Source organism: Pavona decussata, unplaced genomic scaffold, assembly GCF_977016875.1.
Source record: "Pavona decussata unplaced genomic scaffold, jaPavDecu1.1 SCAFFOLD_164, whole genome shotgun sequence".
In the NCBI taxonomy this organism is placed as follows: domain Eukaryota; kingdom Metazoa; phylum Cnidaria; class Anthozoa; order Scleractinia; family Agariciidae; genus Pavona; species Pavona decussata.
In genome coordinates this window covers 1,834,697-1,859,108 of record NW_028145575.1, presented here as the reverse complement: position 1 = coordinate 1,859,108, position 24,412 = coordinate 1,834,697, and the positions used below count along the sequence as shown (strand labels likewise).

Genomic DNA, 24,412 nt, shown 5'->3' with positions numbered 1-24,412 from the left:
TTCCGTCTCTCGACAGGACACTTTTGTCGGGCCGCCTTAGCAATTTTTATACAACAAACTATAAAGAATGAGCTTTAAGACCATACTAGTTTCAACTTCAAATTACATGTACCAGTGGGCTTTTGTGGCTGTTAAAGTTAGCTAAAATTACCTTATCCGCTAAAGCGCTGTAACTAGGGTAATTGTCACAGCCAAAAAGAAGCAGTTTTCAACGGCTCTCTCAAAATAATTTAGTGATTCAGGGAGATCAAGAGTTCTGTTATGAGTTAACCAAAGTACATCGATAGATGTTATTGCGTTGATCTGAACGAGCGAAAAGAAAATGCATAATTTTATTGTAGTTTCGACGCCGCCCGGAAGGCCAAAATGGCGTTTTTCGAACTTTCTTAGATTTTGAAAAAACTAAAGCGCTTCAGGTCCTTTGAATAGTATTTTCGAAAATAAATCACTATAGAGGTTATTTGGGCAAAATATGAAGAAATTGAAAATTTCACGACTGACGCCGGATTCTCGATATTTACAGACAGTGGCTCTTAAGTTCTGAATTATGAAAAGCACCGTTTTCAGGCCTTGAGCTCACGAATTGAGAACAAAGAACTTAGAAGGTGTTGAAAACATGGAGGAAAGCTAGGTTTTAATAGTGTACAGAAAATATATTAATATGCGCACTTTCGTCAAGAAGTGCGAATGTTTCGCGGGTAAAAATAAATAGTTCGTTAAAATTTTATTGAAAGGAAATTGCTTGTTTAGAAAGCTTGTCATCTTACGCAAATTTTAAAATAAATCATTTCTTTAGAAAACTTGAACAGCTGAAACTCACTCTGAAATTAAGAAAAGATTGTTTAAGAAATTACAACTTGAAATTACAATTCAGGAAACAATACTTTCATAATGTTCAACAAGAAATCACTGAAGTTCGACGCTTTAAATTATTTAAACCGATTATCTAAATCCCTAAGTTTATTTCATTATTTCAAAATCCCAAAATCAGTAAATATGAATAAATGCGGATAAATATGAATGAATAAAAGGAAACTCGAGGTGCTGCCAAATAAGAACTGGATCTCTGATGTTTGATGAACCCAGCGTCGCTGTTTGTTTAGTTGTCTTTTATTTGCGAGCAATTATGTTTTCAGAGATGTCAGTTCTTCTTGGCGGCACCCGTTTAATAAAATATGTCGAAAAAACCCCTAAATAAAATGCCAAATGGCTAACCCTAAAATAGCTTAAAATATACTCTTACATACTATCCCCCCCTTTTGAAAATGGCGCCTCCTGGTGCCGATAAAAAGAGCTGAGAATAAATTAAACATTAAAAATAAGTGAAACATTAATTAGAGCGGTAGTTCAATTCAGAGTCAGAGTCAGAGTCATCCATGATGTTGTAAATCGTGGCGTAAAGATAGAACTGAATGTCCCGAGGAGTGGTGCAGGCCCGTAAGAATGTGGTTGACAAATATTGCAGAGTGGGGTTGTGCTGTTTCATCCACAGCGTAGAGTTATACGTCAGCCGGGTCCTGATCCGGCCCTGCAGGCGGAAACGGAATCCCGACCTGGGGTCGCTGGCAGGTCGCACACCGGTTGACAGCATGTTTTCTGGAACGGAGACAGAATAATACAATGCAAAGCACAAGATTTAGTATACCAATACTCAATGCGGAGTAGGCCACGTAGTCGGTAGTGGAAGTGGTAGAAGATTCGTGAATCTCGTCAATCTTTTTAGAGGTTGTTTGTATGGACTCTGTTAGCTGCCCATCCAGAGTGTTGAAGGTAGCGTCAAGGCTGTCCAAAATTGTTTTATTCAAATGTTCTGGAGGTGGAATGTCAAATACTGCATGCTTGAAGAATGCCATGGTTGAATTGAGTGTTACTCGAGCCCAAGATGTGAAACGTAAATGAAGGGTCGTGGCCATTGGTACTGATACAGTGATATGCTTTGAACAGTGACCAAGTCCTGTCGCCATTCCCTGGAAAGACTCATTACACGGAAACTGGTATACAGCTAGTGGGGCGGTGACCAAAGGTCCCGAAGACAATGTTAACACCATAGTTGTAGTAGCGAGGAACGCACGTCCACCAAGGTGGAGCAGCGGATGTAAATTAGAGCAATCTTGAGCAGCCACGTGATTACGAGGAAATGTGAGTTTAGTGTCAAGAGTAAAAGGGAAACCAAGCCATGTTATATTAGTAGCGGTATTAAGTAGGTTAGTTGGACAAATAATAGCTGTTGGGTCTTGATAACATTTGTTAAGAGCCTCCGTAGTTATGATTTGTTTTGAATTTGGGCAGGTGAGAAGAACTAAATTCTCTTTAGTGACTGGCCCGGTATAGCAAATGTTTGACGAATTGAATTTAAGTGGAGAAAGATATTCGATGGTACAAAAAGCATTGGTATCTGGAACGACTGGTAAAGTTAAGAGAACACCAGCTTCGATATGTGAACCTTGATGTTCAATATCAACCATTGGGTTGATAAAAAGAGGAAAACCTTCATCGAGTGCTTTGGCCGTATAAGTCATAGATTGATCGGTTGATAACCGAGTTAGAATTTGGGGGTGAAGAAAAGCGGGAAGGTGAGAAAACCCAAATAATGTGCGTGTTTCTAATGTTGCAAATTGATGTAAGGTGTCTTGTATTTCTGAAAGGCGCAAGAGAGCTGCAAATGCACGATTTACTGCATTAGAATGTTTGGACAAAAATTCTAATAATATACTATCATGACACGTATTTGTTTCCGCGAAGCGATTCAATTGGCTTTGCCATTGTGTAAATGTCTGGTCAACAAGTTTCAGATCTTGAGAAAGGCGATTGATTTTAGTTGTCATAGAGTCGGTGGTTTTCATGATATAGATGAATTTTCCATTTATTACGCGTAGCATTGATTGTGAAAGTCCAAGGCTATGCGACATTGAGCGTAAGGTGTCCTTAAGGGACGAAATATGATTGGGTTCGCACGAGTGTCCTAACGAAATATAGATGGCTCGTAAAACACCAAGAAGACCTGCGTGGCACATAAAACTACTGCGTTTACGACGAGAATGACCGTTTAGAAACATTCGTTCATGGGCCGAAATTCCCTTACAATTTGTTAATGCAATTAATAATGAAACATGTGGTGATGGCGAAAATAGCAATAAGTAAAGATAAAAAGAAAACAGTGAAAAATAGTAATGGCGAACGCAGAATAGGCGAAAGTGTCGGTAAGGGTGGAGGTGGTAGCTGGTTTAAGATGCTGGATCTGGTCTGTTAATTCACCGTCAGTAGTAATATACGCTGGCTCTGACCCACTTTGACAGGTTCTCATCAAAGTGAGTTACCATAGCAACCGAGAAATTAGCATGAAATGATGGACAGGTAACAATACCAATTGGCGAAGTCAAAATACTGTTTTCATGTCATCGGATAGTTATGAAGGACGATGAGATGACGTCATGACCGGAAGTGGGTGGATTTATGCCCAGTCCTCTTTAGAGTCAGAGACATTAGAATCTAAACTGCCAACAAAAATTTAATACAAAAACAAATCTAATATTTACATAGCGGGACGTGTGCGAGGTCCTAATGACCCGCTCCCGACTTACTATTAAAAATGACTCAACACTCTCTCTAAACTTTCTCTCGCTCTTTCCTCTTGCTCTCCCTTCTCTCTCTCCTCTTGTTCTCTTGCTCTCTTCTCTCTCTGTTCCCTTCTTCTGGTTTGAAAAAGTACTTAAGCGGAAGAAAGGTCAGCTGCTGGTCAAGTGGAAAGGGTGGCCCGACAAGTACAACAGTTGGATTCTCAACAGCGAACTGAAAAAACTGAGTTTCTACGTCACATTGCCAAGTCATGCCAACAAGAGCGAGTTTCCCGGCAATCAAGCCAAGGCCTTCAAGATTCAACTCCCCCACCCGTTGCACCTACCCGGGAGTGGTTGGCAAGTGGGATTGAGCAGCATTTCGTTGCCTGACTCCAAAGTGAACATCTATCATCTAGTCCCAAAAGATGATTTCATCATTAGCACAACATGATTGAAACAGGTTCCCCAACAAGAAGGAGAGGATTTGATAGAAGAACAAGGGAGTGCTTCCTGTTTGGTGAATCATCTCAAAGATCTTGATTCTGTCGTGGATGGAGTGCATTTCATGAAAGCGGTGATCAATTTGTTGGAGCAACAACGACTCAAGAATGGAGTAGAACATGCACAAGGGAGTCAGTTTGTCACCAGTGAGGGAAAACGCACGTACATCAAGTTCCTTTGGGATGATGCTGGAGAAGAGGAGGAACTCTTGATTGATAACACCAACATGTCTTATGGAGGATTTTCCAAGACCCCGAAAGTCTTCATCCACGAAGGATTAGCAATCAGAATGGGGTGGTTAAAGAAGAACGACGGTGGCAAGTTTTCTCTGGGACCCAATGTACGACAAGAATTTCTGGATGACAAGATTCCAGATCAAATGAACGAAGATCCGTGGGTAGATGTCATGGACGACAAAGGCAATGGTGTGTTTTGGGATGTGAAATATAACTTCTTGGTGTTGAGCATGGCCTGTCGTTGGCTTTGTAAACTTGAACAATGCCTTCCGAACTGTCGTGGGGAATCCCACACGCCCACTGCACGTCTACTCGGACGTGGGAGGAAGTAGTATCGTAGGCAACCAAGTGACAGACCTGTTGCGAGAAGTACAATACAAATGAGAGGGTAAAGGGGGCATGTACTTCGTACCGTTGCATGTACGGTACCTACCCGTTCGCAATGAGTACGTTCAAATGATTGAAAGCCAAGTGGCCGAGATGGATGGAGACCTGGTGAATTTCGGAGAAGGTCATACTATCATTACGCTCCACTTCAAAAAGGAATAAAAAGGGACCCCAAAGCAACGATCAGTCTTTTAATCATCAACATGCGTGGAGGTAGTCTCACGAGATTCCGACCAGACGGCACACAATTGGGTGAGGGGATTATTGGCGACATCGTAAAAGCCACCCTTCTAGGAGGACTGACAGGTTTAAAAAGCAGTCACCGTCTCGGAGACATTCAGAAGAACACGGTGCAAGGGTTGAAGCAATGATTGAAGCGAGGGGTTAAAAGAAAAACCAAAGAGATCTTGACAAAAGAAGTGGCCAAGCGAGCCAAAAAATTTCGAGATATCTTTGGCGTGTAAAGCAAGAAAATGTTCATGCGACCCATTCATTCATTTCGTGGCCTACCCCAACGAGGAGGTTTGTTTTTGTTCACAAAAATGAAACCACAACCACTTAAGACGAGGAAGAGGAGGAGACGACAACCGCAGCAAGGAGGATGGATCAGACCACAAGTGTCCAGACCATCTGGATACGACCTTTCCACACTTCTACGACGATGGTATAAAAAGAAGCATTAAATCCACAAATGCAAAAGCCGCAAGAGTCATGATGACGGACGCAACTCCTGCTCGCCCACGGTCGGAACAGACCATCAACCCTGCCCTGCAAGTTTTCAAGGTGCCCCACACGGATGTGAGCATCAATGCCTACCGCATGGTCACCATTCAACCACTTACCACAGGCATCAATCCCATGGAATTCCTCATTCACTCCCTGGATTCGATTACGTGGATCTGAGCCGTAGTTATTTCACAGTGGAGCTGACTTTGAAGAAAAACGATGGAACCGACATTGCAGCTGCCAACAAACTGTGGGTCACCAATAACTTGTCCCGCACCTTGTTTAAACAAATCAGTATGCGATTGAACGGACCCCTGATCAGTCCACAAACTGATACTTACCACTACAAAGCCTACCCGGAAACATTGTCAAACTACAACCGAGAAGATGGAGAAACGGTGTTGAAGCCTCAAGGATGGCTTAATCAATTGGATTTCCTGGTAGAGTGGACAGCCAACAACACGGACAGTGATACTCCCCATGTAAACTATCGAGCCCTACCTGCAAACCAGAAAGCAGCACTGGCAGCTTCCAAATCTCGATGACCAATTACACGGATGGAAAAACGCACCTACTAGTCTTTCAACCCCCATCTGGAACCCTTTCACACTGGCCAAGCATTGGTCCCTCAAGTAGAAATCAGCGTAGATTTTATATTATTTTGTGCTTCACTGAATTTTTTACAATAATAATTCTTTTTAGCAATTCCGATGAGATGATTCAATTTATTTCGATATAATTTATAATCATTTTCATTTCATTTCAGATGGATGCGAACCAAGGATCAACAGGCGAGTCAAAACTGCCCAATGTACAGAGCACAATTCCGTCAGCCGTCAGAGGAACGTAAGGCGGCCGACGATGAAATTATGGTGAGCTTACAAAGAGTAAGAATATTATTTTCATTTCAAAAGATATTTTTTATTTTAGTTTACAATACATTCACGGACAAATGTAATCAATAGATGGATGCGTCTTTTATTAGTATCACCGATGAGCTATCACATGTGAACGATGTATAAAATATTTTCTGCATAATCTTCCGTGCTAGTCATTTCTCATAAATTATTTATTCTGTACTCTCTTTCCTATAGTTCTGCCCTCAGAGACACCCAGGAAGAGGCTTTGATGCCGGATGTGTCGCGTGTACAGATTTTTTTAAAGGGTTAAAACCCTTTTCAAAAGCATGACTTTTGTTTTTTAATTAGAAGAATAGTGGCATGCATTGATTCTGTTTGCCACGGAGACGAAAATTGTGGACACTGTCGGAGGCTGATAAGAAAGGTTCGCGGGTATTATTTTTCTTAAGGACCGTTCTTACCAGTCTCTGACTATGTCTGTAGTTATCGTATGCATTTTATTCTTCTAGTTAGAAAACAAATATGGTGTTGTTGAATAGGGTTTATTTTTTTATTTACATCCACGTATATTTGTGGTATGTAAAATCAAATGTAAATAGTTTAAATTCATTCGCTTTTTTCTTTTTTTATTTCACACATATGTTTGTAAATAATAAATGAATTTTCGTATACCTGATATCTCTCTTACTGTTCGAAGGTGAACGTTTCTTTCCTGCCCCAATACCACGGTATAAAAGGTTCGTTGCTCCAGTCGCTTACAAAGTTTTGTCGAATGGTGATCTTTAGCCAGTATTCGGATTGTATTTGTGACTTTAAAATGTTCTTAAGATGACGCCAAAATTTCTTCTTGTTCACAAAGTAGAATGTGGGTACCAACAATTCACCAATCATTACTTCCATCCCATCCTCGTCATTAGTGATTTCTACTTTGCGGCGCTCCGTTGTATTGATACACAATTCATCCCAAAGTTCATTTAGTAAAGGTTCAGTAAAACGTTGAAACCGGGACGTTAAAGCCTCCATATCCAGAGCAAAGATCTGTCGTTCGATCATATGATTCATCTCTGTTCATATGAACAGATTTTTTCCCGTTACTTTTAAATTATCTCCTTAAAACCAGTTTGACCGGTTTTCTAACAAGAGTTTTCCACGATTTTGAATCCTTTCATCCAACCGACGTTAAAATTCAAACCGTTGGCTTAAAACTAGTTTGACCGTTTTTTTTGTAACAATATGACCACCATTTTGAATTCCCAAATCTAACCGATCTCAAAACCAGTTTGACCCGTTCAACAGTTTCGTCAGTGATCTCTCATTGGTTCTTAGCACTCCTATTGCTCTTTCTCTATATATTTGATGTACTACCCGGCTGGTTGGGCGAAACCGTACCACCAGAGCACAGTACACTTCACTTCAAATAGTCAACAATAATAAACTTCAAATCATACATACATTTGCATCTCATTAACCCCCCCCCCCCCCCCCCCATACCTATACCGCATGCATCTCATTATACCAATCCTATACCTACATTGGGGTCCTGAATCTATTTGAATACATGAATAAAATTGATCTAATGGTAATGGCAATGCATTTATATATCGCATTTTATATTCATATATATATTCAAATGCGGTTTACATTAGCATATGTCCATTAGAGACCTCATCCTACTCACCTAACCCATGAAATCATGAAACAGCACAAAGACCAGACCAGCACACCGGGAACTCCATGCCCTACTCTTTGCAATTAGTGTCTGGGTTCTTTAACGTCCCACAGGGTTACGAACATTGAAGTGTTGTGAGACGGGGCCTACGCTTTATCGTCCTTATCCGAGAAGACTAGAAAGTCTAACCATTTGCAGATGTCGTTACAAAGGCAGCACTATCCATTCGGGAGATGCTACTGATGCATGCTGGCGACGTTAAGTCTGTATCGAGAAATTCGTTTACTGTCACGAGCAGAAGTAGTGGAAGAGAAGGCAGTTGACCAGGCCAATTGACAGGGACGCCTTCTGTCCATTAAAATCGTGGCCAAAGGAAATGGGGCTCATATTCCAAAAAAAAAAAAAAAGCAATGGGTGATACCGAAACGTTCAAGTTGGCTCTCTTCCTCATCGGTTACGGTTGTGAGCCAAGCCTTATTGGAAGATGGACAATGCTGGCGCAGCACTGGACGGGATCATTGTCTAAAGCAGAAAAGAGAGCAAGACAAGTTGATTCTGCCCTCAACAACGCCGACCAGAAAAGCCATCTGTAGTTATGCTTTGATTGTAGATTACAAGAAACTTCTTTACCTGAATGGGTTACCTCAGTAAACGAGAGCAATTAGAAAACGATCTCCCACAACGGCTCTTTTGGGAACAACCAAATATCACGAAAGTTATTGACCAATACCACCGTACATTCTCTACTTTCTCTATAAAATACTTACTTTACTCTATAATATTCCGCATTAGTCATTAGGAAAATATGATTCCTAACTCCAAACTAAGAACATCGAAACCAACTTAGGCAGTACTTTTATGTCTCAATTTGCTGCGCGCTCTGCGACGGATGAGGCCAAATTCTCCCTCCCTTTCCAATTTTATTTCCAGAGGACAGCCGATTGTAATGTTTTGTTTTGTAAGGAACGCATCATTTTTTTAGTTTCTTGCACTAAACGACGAACAAAACATATACAGCTGTATGCGTTGCCTTTTACAACAGTGGCTCCTGGGTTATATATATATATATTTTTACTTTCCAGTTAATCTTCTGTTTCACCAGAGATGCATCATTTGGTCACTCACGCTTATAGAACAAGTTAAACTTGCAGGTTTCCGTCTCCCCAATTTTCATGTCCTTTCACCTAAAACGCATAACGGCGCTCATAACGAACGAGGGATCCAGCCGATTGTAATGTTTTGTTTCGTAAGAAAGGCGTCATTTAGTTTCCCCCGCTAAAGTACGAGGAAAACATTTCTATTTTGTTTACTTTCCAACTTATATTCTGTTTACGGACCGTATACGAACCGAAAAGTGCCTTTACAATCTGTACAAACTGTACGGATCGTCAAACCGTTCACCCGTCGCTCGAAATGAGATGCAATTTTTAGACTGTATACGGACCGAAAATTAATTGTCTTTACGATCTGTCAAACCGTACGGATTGTGAGGCTGTGTTTTCAGACCGTATCAGTTTGTCAAACCGTACGGATCGTGAGGCTGTGTTTTCAGACCGAATCAGTTTGTCAAACCGTACGGATCGTGAGGCTGTGTTTTCAGACCGAATCAGTTTGTCAAACCGTACGGATCGTGAGGCTGTGTTTTCAAGACCGTATCAGTTTGTCAAACCGTGCGGATCGTGAGGCTATGTTTTCAGACCGAATCAGTTTTCAATATTAGACATGACTGAGATTGTAGTGTAAAATATCGATTTGGTCCAATAATTTGTACAGTTAAAAAACCGGTTTTCTAAAGCGCGTGCTCATCTCGCTTTAGGTTTTCCTCCTAGTTTCTCTTGCTACTAATCAGGAAATCTTGATTTGGATACGAAATCTCTTATGAGATGTTTGGAGTATAGTATTGCTGCATATTTTTAAGAGTTGTCCCCGACTCGTTAAAGCCTACAGCGATTCTATACACCAAAACATCTTATGAGATATATGAACCGGCCCTTCCTTCTCTTATCAGGCTGGTTTCTCACGAGCAAGTTTTTCTCGACAAGTATGCATTAAACAAGAATTGTATTATCGTAAGTGCCAAAAACGTGTCTGTTTTCTTTTCTTTTCTTATTTTTTTTTTTTTTTTGGTGTGTGTGTGTGTGTGTGTGTGTGCTAAAAAATGTTTAGTTTTTCTTGTTGCCTCCTTGTAGAAAAACTGGCGTGTCAGTTCTCGAACAACGAAAGTCGAGGGAAATCTTTCTCCTGTGCCCAAGGTTGTGCTCCAGTCAGCCATGAAAACTTGTCAAGAAGGCTTTTTTAGTCGTTTACGCGACTAAATATAATTGTTAAGGATAACACATAAGGAAAACCGCGTTCACTTTTTACCCACGAGAAAGTTACACCAATTTCGATACATTAAAGTTCTAACTTGGCTACGAGGCTTAGGTGAATAAAACAAAAGAAATGAATCATTAATCTCTGAACTTTTACGTGATTTCCTTTATTTTATTCTCTTAAGCCTGGTAGCCAAGTACGATTTTAATATATCGAAGTTAGTGTATTGTCAACGGCCCTTTGTAACTAAGGGTCACATGACACAAAATCCACCAAGCCGGAGAGCAAGCTACGCACTGGGACATTCAAAACAAAGGAAATTCAAGTTTGACTGGATAAAATCGCTTTGTCAGTTTTGGATGTCCCAGGGCGTAACTTGCTTTCCGGCATGGCGGATTCTGTTCCATGTGACCGTTACCTGCAAAGGGCCCATTAACTTGTTAAGTCCAACTTATGTGTAGAAGATTAGATTGTGTTGCAGTTGCACTAGACTACAAACACTTGTACTTTTTAACACAGAAGTGACGGTAAAATTATGCGAATTAGAATATGAACGAGGAGGAATAGGCTTCTTTCTATATATTAAAAATTCAGCTTGATAATGAGGCTTGGAGGACACAAACAAAGGAAACTGAATAATCAGTTTATTCATTTTTGTTGTGTATGTCCTTTAGACCTCGATAACAAGTTGAATTTTTATATTTCGAAAGGAACCTATTGGGGAGAGGAAGGAAAAAGTAGGCGCGTTTCTCGCGGTTCGCGGCTTGGCTGCTCGCTAAAACCATCGCGCTCTCTATACAGCTGCTGACAGTCTACAGTTGCACAAATGTTGTGTTCTTTTGTGTGACATTTCTAGTTTTTCTCTGTTGACTCCTTTCGTGTTAAAATTGGGGTTCCAGATTCTCAACAAGTCGACGGAAAAATTTTTCACCCCTTTGACACGTAAGAGGGTCCGTGCTTATATGTCCGTGTTCGTTTCAAAACGCAGCTTTTTTTAGGGATTGCTCTTCCGTGCACACGAATCCGATGAAAAGGTCACTGAAGACGCACTTTTCAAAAACGCTCTCCCTAGTGGTTTTCGTGTTCTCTTGAGGACAGTTGAAAACAGAACTTTTCGAAAACGATGACTTAACTCGGAGGCTGAAATCAATGGCCATCGTTTTTTAAAGGTTCTGTTTTCGGTGACCGTTTTCTTCGGAAACCGTCCGTGTGTGGACGACAAGCAAAACCAGGAAAAAAATATCTTTTGCATTTTCAAACGAAAACGGATAGATGTGAAATTTTGAAAACGATAGTCAAGGGAAATTTATTCGCTTGCTACTATCCAAAAATGGGGGAGATGGGGTAGCTTGATATGTACAAAACTTACAGCCGCACAATTGAAGCAATGCGAATAAATACAATGGAGCACCCGATAGCACGGGTAATATCTCATATAAGTGCTTTCTATTGGAGTACCTTCCCTATCACGGATTCAGGTTGGGTGCATTCCTCAGAACTCGCCAGTCATATCAGTTTTTCAAGCAAATGGTGGGCTATTTTGATGGGTTGGTTGTACAAATTCTCAAAAATGATATCTTTAAAAAAGTGTGCACCATTTTGGAAAAACATTGAAGGACTGGCATAAAATCAGCTCTTCAAATTGGTGTATTCCATTGGGAACGGGCTGGTTTGGTCCTCCCGTTGTAAGCGTCATTTCTTTTAAGAGTTCCAAATGAACGCGACTGAATTTGAGAAATTTTTTAAAATTCAATGCACGGAATTTACGATTTTCTATAGGAGTAAGAAAAGGAGGGTACCTGAAAAGCCCGGATATAAAAGGATATAAAACTAGCGTCTTCTTCTCCGGCAAAGCGGCCTCACACCCTTGCGCGATAGAAATGAGTTTCTCTAGCATTGCCACGCACTAGCCTATGAACAAGTCCGCTTTGATTTTGGGGAGTCCGGGCAGTCGTTTTCTTGCAAGCTATACTTGCACAATGCCAGCTCTGGGATCTAAAGTCGCCGTAACTTTGGGCGTTTTTAGTAAAGCTCGCTCTGAACTTAAGCAATTTATAGCATTTTAAGGTGATCTGGGGTGACTTAAGGTCCCAGAGTAGGCCTTGCATTGGACCCTATATCGAGACGAAAGGCGTTTGTATCCATGCTGTTAAGTTCGGTGACACTCTTTTACATACAACCCTAAAGCGTATTGTTTGGCTGTTCTGGCAAAGACCATGTTGTCGTTCGGAAAGGGTATATTTTATCGAGCGGTATAAAGCTCTTCGAGAAAAAGTGTTTGAACTCTTGTTTCTCTGATATGCAGTGGAAACATGAATAATGTCCATGAGTGTACAATAGCGTGCCACTCTACAAACTGCATGATTAAGTAATATTTTTGACTAGCGACCGGCAGTCGAAGAAACTCCTTGGTCTGTTCAAGGTAAGTATTTCATGTATGTGGACAGACTTTTTCCGGTACACCAAGGATGAGGAATGAGATACAATCTCATATAACAGACCTGCCGAAGGAAACATTCAAAATGGTACTTCGCCAATTGCTTTTTGATGTCCTAAAAAAGAAGATGATTATATTGAAATCCCTATGATAATTAAAAATGTACGTCTAACTAAACAATTTTTCCATTTACTATTATTATTTCTATCCTGTAAACTTGCGTAATATGCTTTATATTTGTTTCTACGTAAAGTTTTTGCCTGTCTGTATTTGTAAGTTCTTGTTACTTTTCTTGAGCGTTCCTGTATTCGTCTTGTCCCGCCTTGATTAGCTTTGTAACCATTTGCGGGACAAGCCATTTATTCTGTTCTTTTTCAAATAAATTGTTGTTGTTGTTTGTTGTTGTAACTCCATTCAGTTAATCACACACCAAAGAAGTCTTAAAAACGGTATAGATTCAGTCACATTGAAATTAGTGTAAACCAAGATAGGATAATATGAAAAGGAAGCTTAGGTTTAGCATTTGGGGTGAAGATTAGGATGACTTCATTTATTTCCATAAGCTAAATTCCGTAAGGCAGAACAAGTCTCATTGTTAAAAGCAATCAGAAAATATGCTCTCTGAACGCCATTTTAAATTGCGTAAAGAACACTGCAAACAAGTGAGGCCTCGTACAATTTGTTAAGTTCACCAAATGGTAGAAGTTTGGCTTTCGTTTGCCGCCACTGTCCCTCCATCTTTAATTTCTTGCGCTATCGCCCTGATCGCTTATAAACTTTCTGAAAATATTTACTTTTTTGTGTATTCGCTTCCCAGTAGTGTGATATAATAACTGTTTTCTGCTCATTGTTTTTATTATTAACGACTATTCCATGAGCGCGCGTTTGATAAAAGATGATTGTAGCCTTGTTAGCCATAATCATCACATATCCAACAAGGATGAGTGGAATAATTTAATAGTCGCTATTTCTCGGGCATGGTATAATGGCTCATTTACCATGGCGACTAAGCCAATAAAATCCCTAAAATAATATTATACAATGATTTAGTTTTTAATAATTGGTATAATTAAAAGCTGGATCATTGGATGGCGTGATTTCGGAGAATTTCAGTCATTATACAATGCTCGAGAATTTCGATTTCAGAGAATTTCAGTCATTATACAATACTCGACAAATAGCACCCGTCTTTTTGTCTTTCTTACAAAATGAAATAAACAGGATCCAGCGATACTTCTTGTTTGACAATAATTCCACTCGTACTTCCTGGACGTGGGATGATTACTCGCCTCGTTGGATATCCATCGTATCATATCCAACCCCTGGTCGTAGAATATTCTACCGCGATGAAACGTTTCCCGCTGTCTTGCTCAATTGCCCCAACCCCATAAATTAATCTTAAGATCTAAAAGGTATTCTCTGGCTAAAAAGTTTTGAAAACACGAGGTTTCGGCTTCCAGACTGCAGCCTTTCACGAATAGTAAAAAATGCGCGAATGCATGAATCTGATAAGTATAATAAACATTCATGCATTCGCACCGGCTTTTTACCGTTCGTTAAAGGCTTCAGTCTGGTAGCCGAAAGCTTATGTTTTAAAAACCTTTTAGCCAGAGAACGTTTTTTACATTTTTAGATGTATAATCCTAGGAAGATCGAAGGGCCTCTGCTCGCAGGGTAAGTGAACGCAAACTAGGTCAAAGCCTGAGTTCCCGTCGTCCAGGAATTTTTGAAACTGGACTATTTTTTTCCGTTTTGGCCTTCTCCGCTACAAAACATTAGAGTGACCCACCTTTTTGGTACATTTTTTGAAAAAATACATGTATTTTGTAGTAAAAAAAATCACAAAAACTTTGAGACAAATTTCACGACCACTTTTATTTCGCGGGAACCACCTTCAAGTGCCCCAAACCCCTAATTTTGTCTTTTAAATTTCACTTTATATCCAGGGAGTATCGGAGCCTCTCTGGCACGACACTTGGGTCACACTAAGTGAAATCAAGGGACACCGTCAATCCGGCTAAATAAGATGGCGTGGTCTACAGGATTACCTGCCAATGCGCAATATCTACATCGGGGAAATAGGGAGATCTATCCAAGAGGGAAGCAAAGAGTACGACAGGGATATACAACAGAACTCCGCCGTTTCTGAACACGCTCAAATGACGCCGGCCGAATTGGAACGAGGTTAAGTTTCTTGATCGAGACCCTGCTCGGCAATCACCACAACCATCAACATTATCATCATCATCATCATCATCATCATCTTTATTTACACAGGAAACCGTGTCATTGCATGACATAATATTCCCCGGAGCCGTGAGAAAAAAAAGTACACTGTTTAGACAGCACCGCACAGCACTGTCTCTTAGACACAGATAAAATACTTTGGCGCCAGTTGCTTTAAAATGACTCTGTTCGTAACTGACGATAAAATATTGTGATTTTGTTTGGATCCTTCATCTGACATCAACGTCTAAATGATATGAACCGTGCCTCGAGATGACCAGTAAAGTTAAGATCCTAACTTTTAATTTTCACACACACAAAAAAGAAAAAAATAGAAAGCAATGAACCTGAGAGCTACTGAAGGGTGGGTACCGGGTGGGGAGAAGCACTACTATATAGCGGGTTACACTGAGGGTAAGGGGAAGGAGGGGGGGGGGGGGGGGGAAGGCTCAAATATAGTACAGACCTGTTCTTGAAAAAGTTGGAATGTGAGAAGATAAGGGATTAAACCTCTCAACGGAGCTTCCCCTGTGAGTAATTGAGTTTCTCACCCAAAAAGAAAGATTAAACATGGTCAAGCCTGCGACTACGATCCACTTCCTTTTTATTGAATGCTTTCCTTACAGACATCGGCTTACACCTGAATACGTCAAGCGTAGCCATGCAAAGTACAAAGCACTGTCTCTTAGTTTTCACCAACCATGCCATCCAACTGTGTCGATTAATTTAAATATCAGGTCCAACTTTACATGTAATCCGTTTTAACATTTATTTTCTGTGCAGGCTTGTAATACCTGTTAATATAACAAAATAGAAAATCTAACTGAACCGAGTGATGCTCAAACTGAACTACAAAAATTAACGAGAGTGAGAAATGCTATTTAAAACAAAAAGAAAAAAGAACAGTTTGGTTGTTTTGCATTGTTAAATATCCACACAGCTTCTTTGTACTAGTCTGCTGATGTTTATATGTACCAAGCATACACATCAACGCAAGTGCTACCAGTGTTGTCCTCTTCCCAACAGTTAACCAAGTCCTGCCCCTGCCAGATCTGCAACTCCTGGCCACGTGACAAAAACAATGGGCTTGAAAGATTGCGAAAGACCAACTGTGGGGATTTGATGCCAATCCCTCCAAGGTTGTAAAAGTGCGGCTTCTGGCAACTAGCAGGTATACCATGATCACTACGTCCTTCCAAGTCTTCCGTCGGTGGCAAAAGGACTTCTTTGCGGGCGTTTGTAATCATTGTCATCGTCTTGTTGGAATAACCTGGATGCACGCAGGCCCAATAGGAATCACCATAAATCGAATTGCAGTGTATCGACCCGTTTTTATGAACAAGCTTCATGGTATTGATATGGCCAGTCTTGGTGATGAAGAAAGGACCATAAGTATCATTTCTGCCTCCAAAGCAAACAGGATCTGCGTTGATTTTCTGCCAGTTGTCTAAAAGTGAAAATACTACATCAGCCGCTATAACCAAAAGCGAATAGGTATACCTTAGTTTTCCATTGTACAGGTATGAGTCGTGTTTTATTGGCTCATTCATGGCTATTTTTTATTTTCAAAAATGCTTTAAAGCAAGCACCACCATAACAAAGCTCTGCTAAAAACGTTTTATTTCAAACAGCAAAACTTTTTATCATTCGATGCATTTTTTCTTCATTTTCATTGGCCGAGAGCTAATCACGCGGCCTACAAATAATGTTCCGCTCGTGCGCAGTACTATCCAACAGCGAGGCCCTGTTGGGTGGGGGGGGGGGGGGGTAGGTCTGAATAATCCATAATCCCGGGTAACTTTTGGAAAAAATCCGTATCCTAATATGGTAAAAAAAATATACCTCTAAAGTAAAAATCTAACACAATCTCTATATAATAAGCCCTAATTGCAATCTTATGACACTTTAATAGACTTACAATCAAGGACGAAAAGTCTTGGGACAAATTTTACAAAGTCCTGCTAATTTTAGTGTGGCTGACCAATGAAGCCATGCTCTTCGTTTAAAGCCCATCTTACTAAACCCACCCCTCCCCACGAGACAATGTTGAAATCCACAAGTCATTTTTATTACACAGGCTCACCATTGTAAGGGGGGTGGGGTAGGGAAAAGGACACTTAGCGTTTGCGCTTACCGTGTTGTGTGGCGTGCCTAGGGAAACATTGTCAATGCAAATTTGTCCCAACCCTTTTGTGCTTGATTGTAGGTACTATGTGTCAGGTATGCAAAGGGCTGCAATTCCATACCCCTGATGAAACGTAGGGGTGGTTACTGAGGTTGTGACCTTTCAACGCGTGTGTGTTCATGAAAGTGTTATGACCTATAATATACAGGCATCGCGGGCTCGGAGACCGAGGACCTCACTGGAGATCAGTATGTGTCGTTCTCTTTATAACTTTTATGACCCTTTAATACATTTTTATGTAAAAACAGCCGATGTGATAATCAACGATAATAATCCATAATTTTAAAATGCAACACAAATAATCCATAATTTTTAAATTTAGTGGCCAATCATCCGTATCCCTTCTATAAAATCCTTAATAATCCGAAATCCTAAAACCCTAACAGGGCCTCAACAGTGTTTTGCTCCCAATAATATTCTGCGCATGCGTAATTGAAACCACGCTCTTGTGTGAAAATGGCAGACGCTTCCCTGAGTTAGGTAAAACGGTAAGAATACTAAAAAAACAGCAAAAGTTGTCCTCACTCGTGTCATCGAAAGACAAGTTGGCAACTGTTCTGAGGAAATTTTACCCTGAAGCCAGAAAAAAAAACTTGGCGATCGAATGATTAAACAATGATAAAACTCGGTTATCGCAAAATATCGTGATTTATCAGTGGCGAGCAGATCAGTTATTTGCCTCAGCCTTCGGCTTCAGCAAATAACTGATCTGCTCGCCACTGACAAACCACGATACTTTGCTCAACCTCGTCCAATAATTGTTAAATATTTTAATCTGCCGACCAAATGGGCAGCAGAAACACCCAGTTTAAGGTTGGCGGACAAATAGGAACCTGTCTACGAAAAAGGTACAGTAAACTATGCCTGGTCAAACTTGAATAAATAGTAGGGCTAGGGCTTGGAATTATTCTCCTGAGATTTCCATGGGTCTTCCCGATATACCATATGTGACTAAAGCTTGGCATTTATAGGCAACTGAAGCTGTTCCTGCAAAATGAAGTGTCGTGTGTATCGAGCAAATACAGTTTCCTTATCCCGAGTACAAAGCCATGTAAAATTCCTGCAAGCAGTCTTCTTGTGCATCTTTGGTTTGAAGATGATGGGTAGCAAAACCAAGCTCCCAATGCGCTCCTTGAGAAAACGGGTCAAAACATTCGAGATTCAGTGTCGGTAAACGTTTCAAAAATACTTTTCAAAAATACCTTCACATTTAGCCAAGATTGCCTGACTGCCATTTCCGTCTGAGTAAATCCAGTTCTCGTTTTTAGCCATTTCGTCTCCTTCACTCGCCATAATTTCACTACATGATTCGGCAGCAAGGTCTTTAATGGAGCCTAACGGTGCTACACGATAAGAGAAGAAAACGATCAAAATCATTATCTTCAATAACAACAGCGATGGACTCAGGAAGTTGAAAAAAATCTTTATCCTACTGTGGAATTACAGTAATTGAACTATCCAGCATATAGCAAAAAGATGGGTTTTTAAAATGGATGTATACATGTAGTTACCTAAATATACCGTGGTCTACAGCCAAAACCCCCTAATCGCAACATTCATTGACCATAGCTCGCGCTCTTCACTTGAAAAGTATAATTTTAAACATAAGATATTTTCACCTCAGAGTAAATTGGAGCTAAACAAATCTGATTGTGATATTCTCCTGACCTAATAGGAGATTATACTACATACTCTGGCGTTGATAGTCTTTGAAACTGTTGCTTGATGGACACTGCAGATTAATTATCAATCCTCTCACGCTAACCATAAGAGCACGGTGCCTTTGTATACTTTTAGGGAATCACCTGCAAACTCATTGAAAAGTCATTTGGAATCTAGAAAATTACCTCGCTTAAATGCGCGCCTCATGTAGAACCTGTGCCAATCAGGCATGAAGTCTTCTGGTCTGGCTTCTTTTGTTCTGGAGTTCAGCTCGCAGATATTTCTACCAATGATGACGTTATAGCTCTGGCATCTAATCTCTTGCTCGCATCTGAAATAACACTCAGCCGGAAATCCAGCCTGAACCGTTTTAAACGTGTGGCCTTTGAGGAACATTCCAAAGACGGAGTATTCTTTTGGACGGCATTTGTCAGTAGCTCGATCAGGAACAATACCGGACATAAGCAACGAAACTGACAACCAAATTCGTGGATTCATGTCAGCCTAAGAAAATATCATGCTAATATCGTCAAAACATACAAATATTTCGTTGTATAAAAGCTTCTATCCATGGGCCTTCTTTGTACAGTCAAGTTCATTTCTTATTTTTTATGGGGAGGCCAAGACAGAGTTGTGAGGACTGCTGTGATTTATTTTTGATGAAAATGGAGGCTAAAGAGTGTTAGACTTTGAAACTTTAGTGATTTCTCTTCGATTATCATGGCTTACGAGGTTGTATAGTGGTGAGGCCGTCGGTTGGAAGTGTTATTTGGAACATCTGTCAAAACCGTACAAGAGTGTCTTTCTCTTCCATTGTGATAATGATTCTAAAGATTATTATTTTTCTGACAATTTTTATTCAGAGTTGATTCGGTTTTGGGCAGATTTAAGGAATGCTTTTCCTGAAATGGATAGTAGACGTTCAATTGTTTGGAACAATAAAGACGTTAGGATAGATGGACAACCGGTTTTTTACGAAAGATTTTTTGGGAGAAAAATGTCATTTCAATTAGGCCACTAGGTTCATCTCAGAGTAATTTAGAGTGCCTAGATACTATTACAAATGTTACGAGTTTAAAATGTAATTTTTTCCAGTGGGCTAGTTTAAGGTCAGCTATTCCAGATTTCCTAAGGTATAAGAAAGATGATGTTAGCAATCTTGAGAAGTTGGGATTCTATCACAACAATACTTCTTTGATGCAAGTGAAGCTAGAAGCAAACATTACTATAACTTGCTTATTCAATTAAAAGGTACCTTACTAAATGGTGCGAAGAGGCTACAGGATAAATCTACCTTTACTCGAGAGGACTTTTCTAAGATTTATCTTCTGCCAATTAATGTCTGTATGGAAACGTATCTGCGAGATTTTCAATATAAGGTACTCAATTATATAACTTGCACGAATATTCTGCTAAAGAAATCAGGAAAAGTGGATTCCGATGTCTGCTCGTTTCGCAACTTTTTAAGAGAAGATTTAGAACGCCTGTTATTTGTTTCAGCCCTGCATCACAAGTTTTCTGGAATGATTTCAGGCTTTTTTTGGTACGACGTTAAGAAGATATTACTTTATCTTTGAAAAATGTAATTATGGGCGTTAGTGGAAATATTCATGTATTGTTGAACTACTGTGTTTTAGTAGGAAAATCACAAATTTATCACTGCAGGAGAAATAATACAAAAGCTACCATTTCCTCCTTTAAGGTCTTATTAGCTAAGAAATATCAAGTTGAAAAATATATTGCAGGGAAGAATAAGAAGTTAAATGATTTTCACAAGAAGTGAAAGTTCATCCCTCTGACGTAATGTTTTCTTACTCGAAAAGTAGTGTAGCCAAAGCCTTTATGGTACAAAGTATGTTCCAGGCTTTGTAAAAGAGAAAGTTGTAAATATATGAATGTATTTTTTTTTTTGTGTATCGCAAGTTTCCACAATATTTTCCTTTATGTTTCTTTGTTTAATGTCAATTATTAATGAAAATAAAGTTCATTCCTTACTATTCGCATGATTAATAAAAAGGTCATACCGCTGTCTCATCATGAATCGTAATTGTTCACTCCCCTCCCCTTGAAGTTGATGTTTTTCGCATCCCCACTCCCCCCAACTGTTAAATTCCACTAGCCAACATGCCTGAAATGATAAATGAACTGTCTTTCCTCAATTGAAGCCGAGCCAGACCTCTTTGGAACTGTCTAATGCGTCTTCATTTTAAAGCAAACATGTTTTTCTATCGTATTCTAATTCGTCCAAATGGGGATTTTTAGAAAACCCCTCTAAACTGGAGAATTTTGAAAACGCATCTTTTTCTGAGAGATTTGTGTTATTAGAGAATTAGGAAAACGTTAATGACTTTGAGAATTTTCAAATAAAAACGAAAGACTAGTATTTGTCAGAAAAAGGTAGGCATTTTCTATAGTTTCTTCGTAGAGGATATGCGAATCTCAGTAGGATAGCAATATCTTCGATATTATAGAAAATAAAAGTTTTTGGAAACGATGTTGTGATTAAAACATTCTATGCTCTATTTTGTATGGATAAGGTAATACTAATACATTAAAATAACATTCGCAGCTGCTTTTAAAAGTTGCGTTCTTGCACTCTGCGGTGGTTTCTCATGAATAAATAATTGACTTAAATTTTTGGCAAATCTATCAGGAGAAGCCAGTTTATTAAGTTGTACGTGTTTTGAAAACTTGGTAAAACACAATAATAAATCCTTTCTACTGTTGTTTATTCTCAGCAAATGTTAAGAACATCCCTCATTCGCTTTTGGTCAGTCTGTCAGCCGAACGAAGTGGATAGCGACCAAACGTCTCGCGATTTCTTTTGTGAATTATTTTGAACTGATAGTTTATGGAAAGACAGTACAAGTTTTCCATCGCTTTTTGATGATAAACTTAACAGTTGAACACACATCTTTTTTGACTCTACGAAAAAAGAGAGAAGGTGTTTTCTCTAGAGCTTGGATAAAATTCTGTCACATTGTTTATTGACTACCAACCGCCCAACGCACGTGTGTAAATAGTACATATTTCTGACTTCCTAACAAAGGGAACTTAAGCAACGAGGACGGCGACGGCAACGACCGCGCTGCAAAACGATAGGATTTATTAGGAAAAACTAGCACTCTGGACCGTTTTAAACGAGTAGAAATAATCACGAAGTAACCCAAGTTATAATTGTTCGTTGCCGTTGTCGTTGCCATCATCGCTACCTAAGTTCCTTGGCATGCCCAAAATTTCAAAATTTGAAGGTGAACGTGGGATCAAGGCGATGAATTTTTCTTTCTCTTTCTGGAGTTGAATGCCGTTGCTACTAGTCATGTTCCTGTATAATTCGCTCAAATTGTACAAGGGGAACGGATTGGAATATTCGCAAAATAGATCACATAAAGTGAATACAGTACTTATTTCTAAGGGACGTATTCGTTGGCGTTACCGTCGTGCTTTCGTTTCTTCCCTATTTGTTTGAGATCACTAAAAGTAACAAAATCTCGTAACAATTCTGATCCTTCAAGAATAAAATCTTTCTTTCCAAAAACGTTATGAATCCTTTAACAGCTATCATGTTAAAGGGATGAAAACACTGTTGTCAAACAGATTATGAATTTTAACAGTCCTTATACCTTAAAAATGAGAACATTCTCACCAAATAGATGATGAACCCTTTTATAGTTGTAAAGCTACAGAAATAAGAACATCCTTACCAAATACGTTAGAAGGCCGTTAACGTGTGAGGTTGTTGCAGAGTCTTGAGTAAATAAGAGAAATTGAACACGACGGAAGATATACAGTGAGCAGAATGTTATTCCTGCACCTGCCCGTGTTTTGTCATATAAAATATTTTAAACATGTTATATTTTTAGTTCATCGGCGTCAAAGCCAACAGAGGCACTCTTGTTGTTTCTTCAAGACCGACTGTGTTATAAACAGTGCAAATAAATAATAAAACAACGTGAAAAAAAAAAAGACCAACTGTTAACAGTTCTTCAATGCGTTTATTAATTAATATTCGCTCACTTGTTACTTAAAGTGGTAAATAAGAAAAATTCCACGAAAGACTTTTAAAAGAAATTGCAGAGACTGACTTTTATGTAAGACGTGGCATGCATTTCATCTCTTAATTTACGTCTTAGCAATATTATCCCACGTCATAACTGACGGATCAGATAATTAACTCTGCGGTGTATGTTTAAGCGCTGCTGGACGTCACCCTGTCAAGCAATTATTAGTAGCGGCTCTGTTTGTGTCAATTTGACTTCCTTTGTTTGAATTTTTTATTTTTATCTGGCCTTGGATCATAATCTTCACATAATATTTACATCCTAGCGTTACAGCCTTGTTAAAAACACCAAGATGTGGGCTAAAAAACGAGGCCCAGCCTTGTTTATTTTTTTTAACCAAGGTGTTTACAAAATCGGATGAAACGCTCTTTCGAGTTTTGATATATTTGATAGCGCAGCTCGCGCGCGCGCCATAGGCATGAGTGAGTGACGAACAAAGAGAGAAAGAACAGGAAAGGGTGCCGAAAAAACCCCGTGTTGCGGCACAGGGTTTGAGTGTCTCATTTCACATTGGCTTACATAGACGAGCGTATGTGCTGTAACCCGGGTTGTTTTTCGGCGGGAAAATGCATGGCCGACTGCGCTGCCGGCCGCGTTTGTTTGGCGGGAATCGCCAACTGCGTTTGAGAAAAAAACAAAACAAAAAAAATAATTTTGAAAACGACAAGATACAAAGTCAATTTGTGACCAACAGCAGGAGAAAGAGCAAGGCAACTAGCGGCGGGACTGGGGAGAAACAAATCGACTGGCACATCATCAGAATCTGGAAGTGAAATCATTTTACTCAGACCGGCGCTACGAAACGTTGGATTTTTTCCTCTTGAAGTGAAACGTTTCGCTCACTAAACGTTGTAAAACGAACGGAAAAATCAGCAATGGAATAAAGGGACTGGTTATTCTCAGAAGAGACGAGTACATTCATGCAATTTTGTTGACAAAACTTTGCTAGTTTGCTAGTTTGCTGGTTTGCAAGATATTGTTTTCTTGCAGTCTTTAGACGCCGTTTAACTTAAGCTTAAGCTAATACTGCTAACTTCAGAACAGTATTTGGAGCTCATTTTTTCGGTCCATGTTGATTATTTCCTTTGGAGTTTTAATTTCTGATCTCGTCCAATTTTGCCGTCAAACAGCGGGAGAAAGAGCAAGGCGGATCGCGGCGGGAGAAACAAATCGACTCTTTTAGCAGCTTTTAGAGGCGGCACTTCATAAACAGCGGCCGAATTTTGAAGAGAAATTATTTTACTCTAGCTCATTTTTCGGTCCCTATTTTTCGGTTATTTTCGGTCCCTCATTGTTCGGTTATTTCCCTTAGAGTTTTATTTTCTAATCTCATCTCATTTTGCTTCATTTAAAAATATTTGATTCTGAGCTAAAATAGTCAGCCAAACAAACGTCTCCCAACATTGTATCGTTGGCATAAACTACTGACAAGTTTTTCTCGCATATATTTCTATAATTTTAGCATTTATTTCTGACAATCAAGACAAAGAAAAAACAAAAATACTTAAAACAGTAGGATATAACAGCAAAGATTAAGATGTGTGAGTAATTTTCACTGAAAGTCTTTTTCACAAGCTAATGTAAAATTAAAG

The 24,412-nt window shown here is 39.5% G+C and overlaps 2 protein-coding genes across 4 annotated transcripts; one reads left to right on the top strand and one right to left on the bottom strand.

The window, feature by feature from the left end:
• Positions 1-3,111: 3,111 nt before the first annotated feature.
• On the top strand, positions 3,112-6,928 carry LOC146464447 (uncharacterized). Of its 3 annotated transcripts, none has more exons than XM_085129837.1 (3): positions 3,112-6,051; positions 6,174-6,279; positions 6,502-6,928. In XM_085129837.1, the coding sequence occupies exons 1-3, from the start codon at positions 5,949-5,951 to the stop codon at positions 6,575-6,577; spliced, it is 285 nt and encodes a 94-aa protein (XP_084985963.1). In that variant the 5' UTR covers positions 3,112-5,948; the 3' UTR covers positions 6,578-6,928. The 3 variants fall into 2 exon arrangements, 1 of the variants encoding a protein (XP_084985963.1); XR_014868492.1 differs by having other exon boundaries at positions 3,112-6,279.
• An 8,571-nt stretch (positions 6,929-15,499) lies between these two features.
• LOC146464446 (uncharacterized) lies at positions 15,500-22,564 on the bottom strand. Its single transcript, XM_085129816.1, has 4 exons — positions 22,464-22,564; positions 18,945-19,263; positions 18,300-18,440; positions 15,500-16,359 (listed from the first exon to the last, which is right to left on the bottom strand). The coding sequence occupies exons 2-4, from the start codon at positions 19,255-19,257 to the stop codon at positions 15,878-15,880; spliced, it is 936 nt and encodes a 311-aa protein (XP_084985942.1). The 5' UTR covers positions 19,258-19,263; positions 22,464-22,564; the 3' UTR covers positions 15,500-15,877.
• Between the last annotated feature and the right edge of the window lie 1,848 nt (positions 22,565-24,412).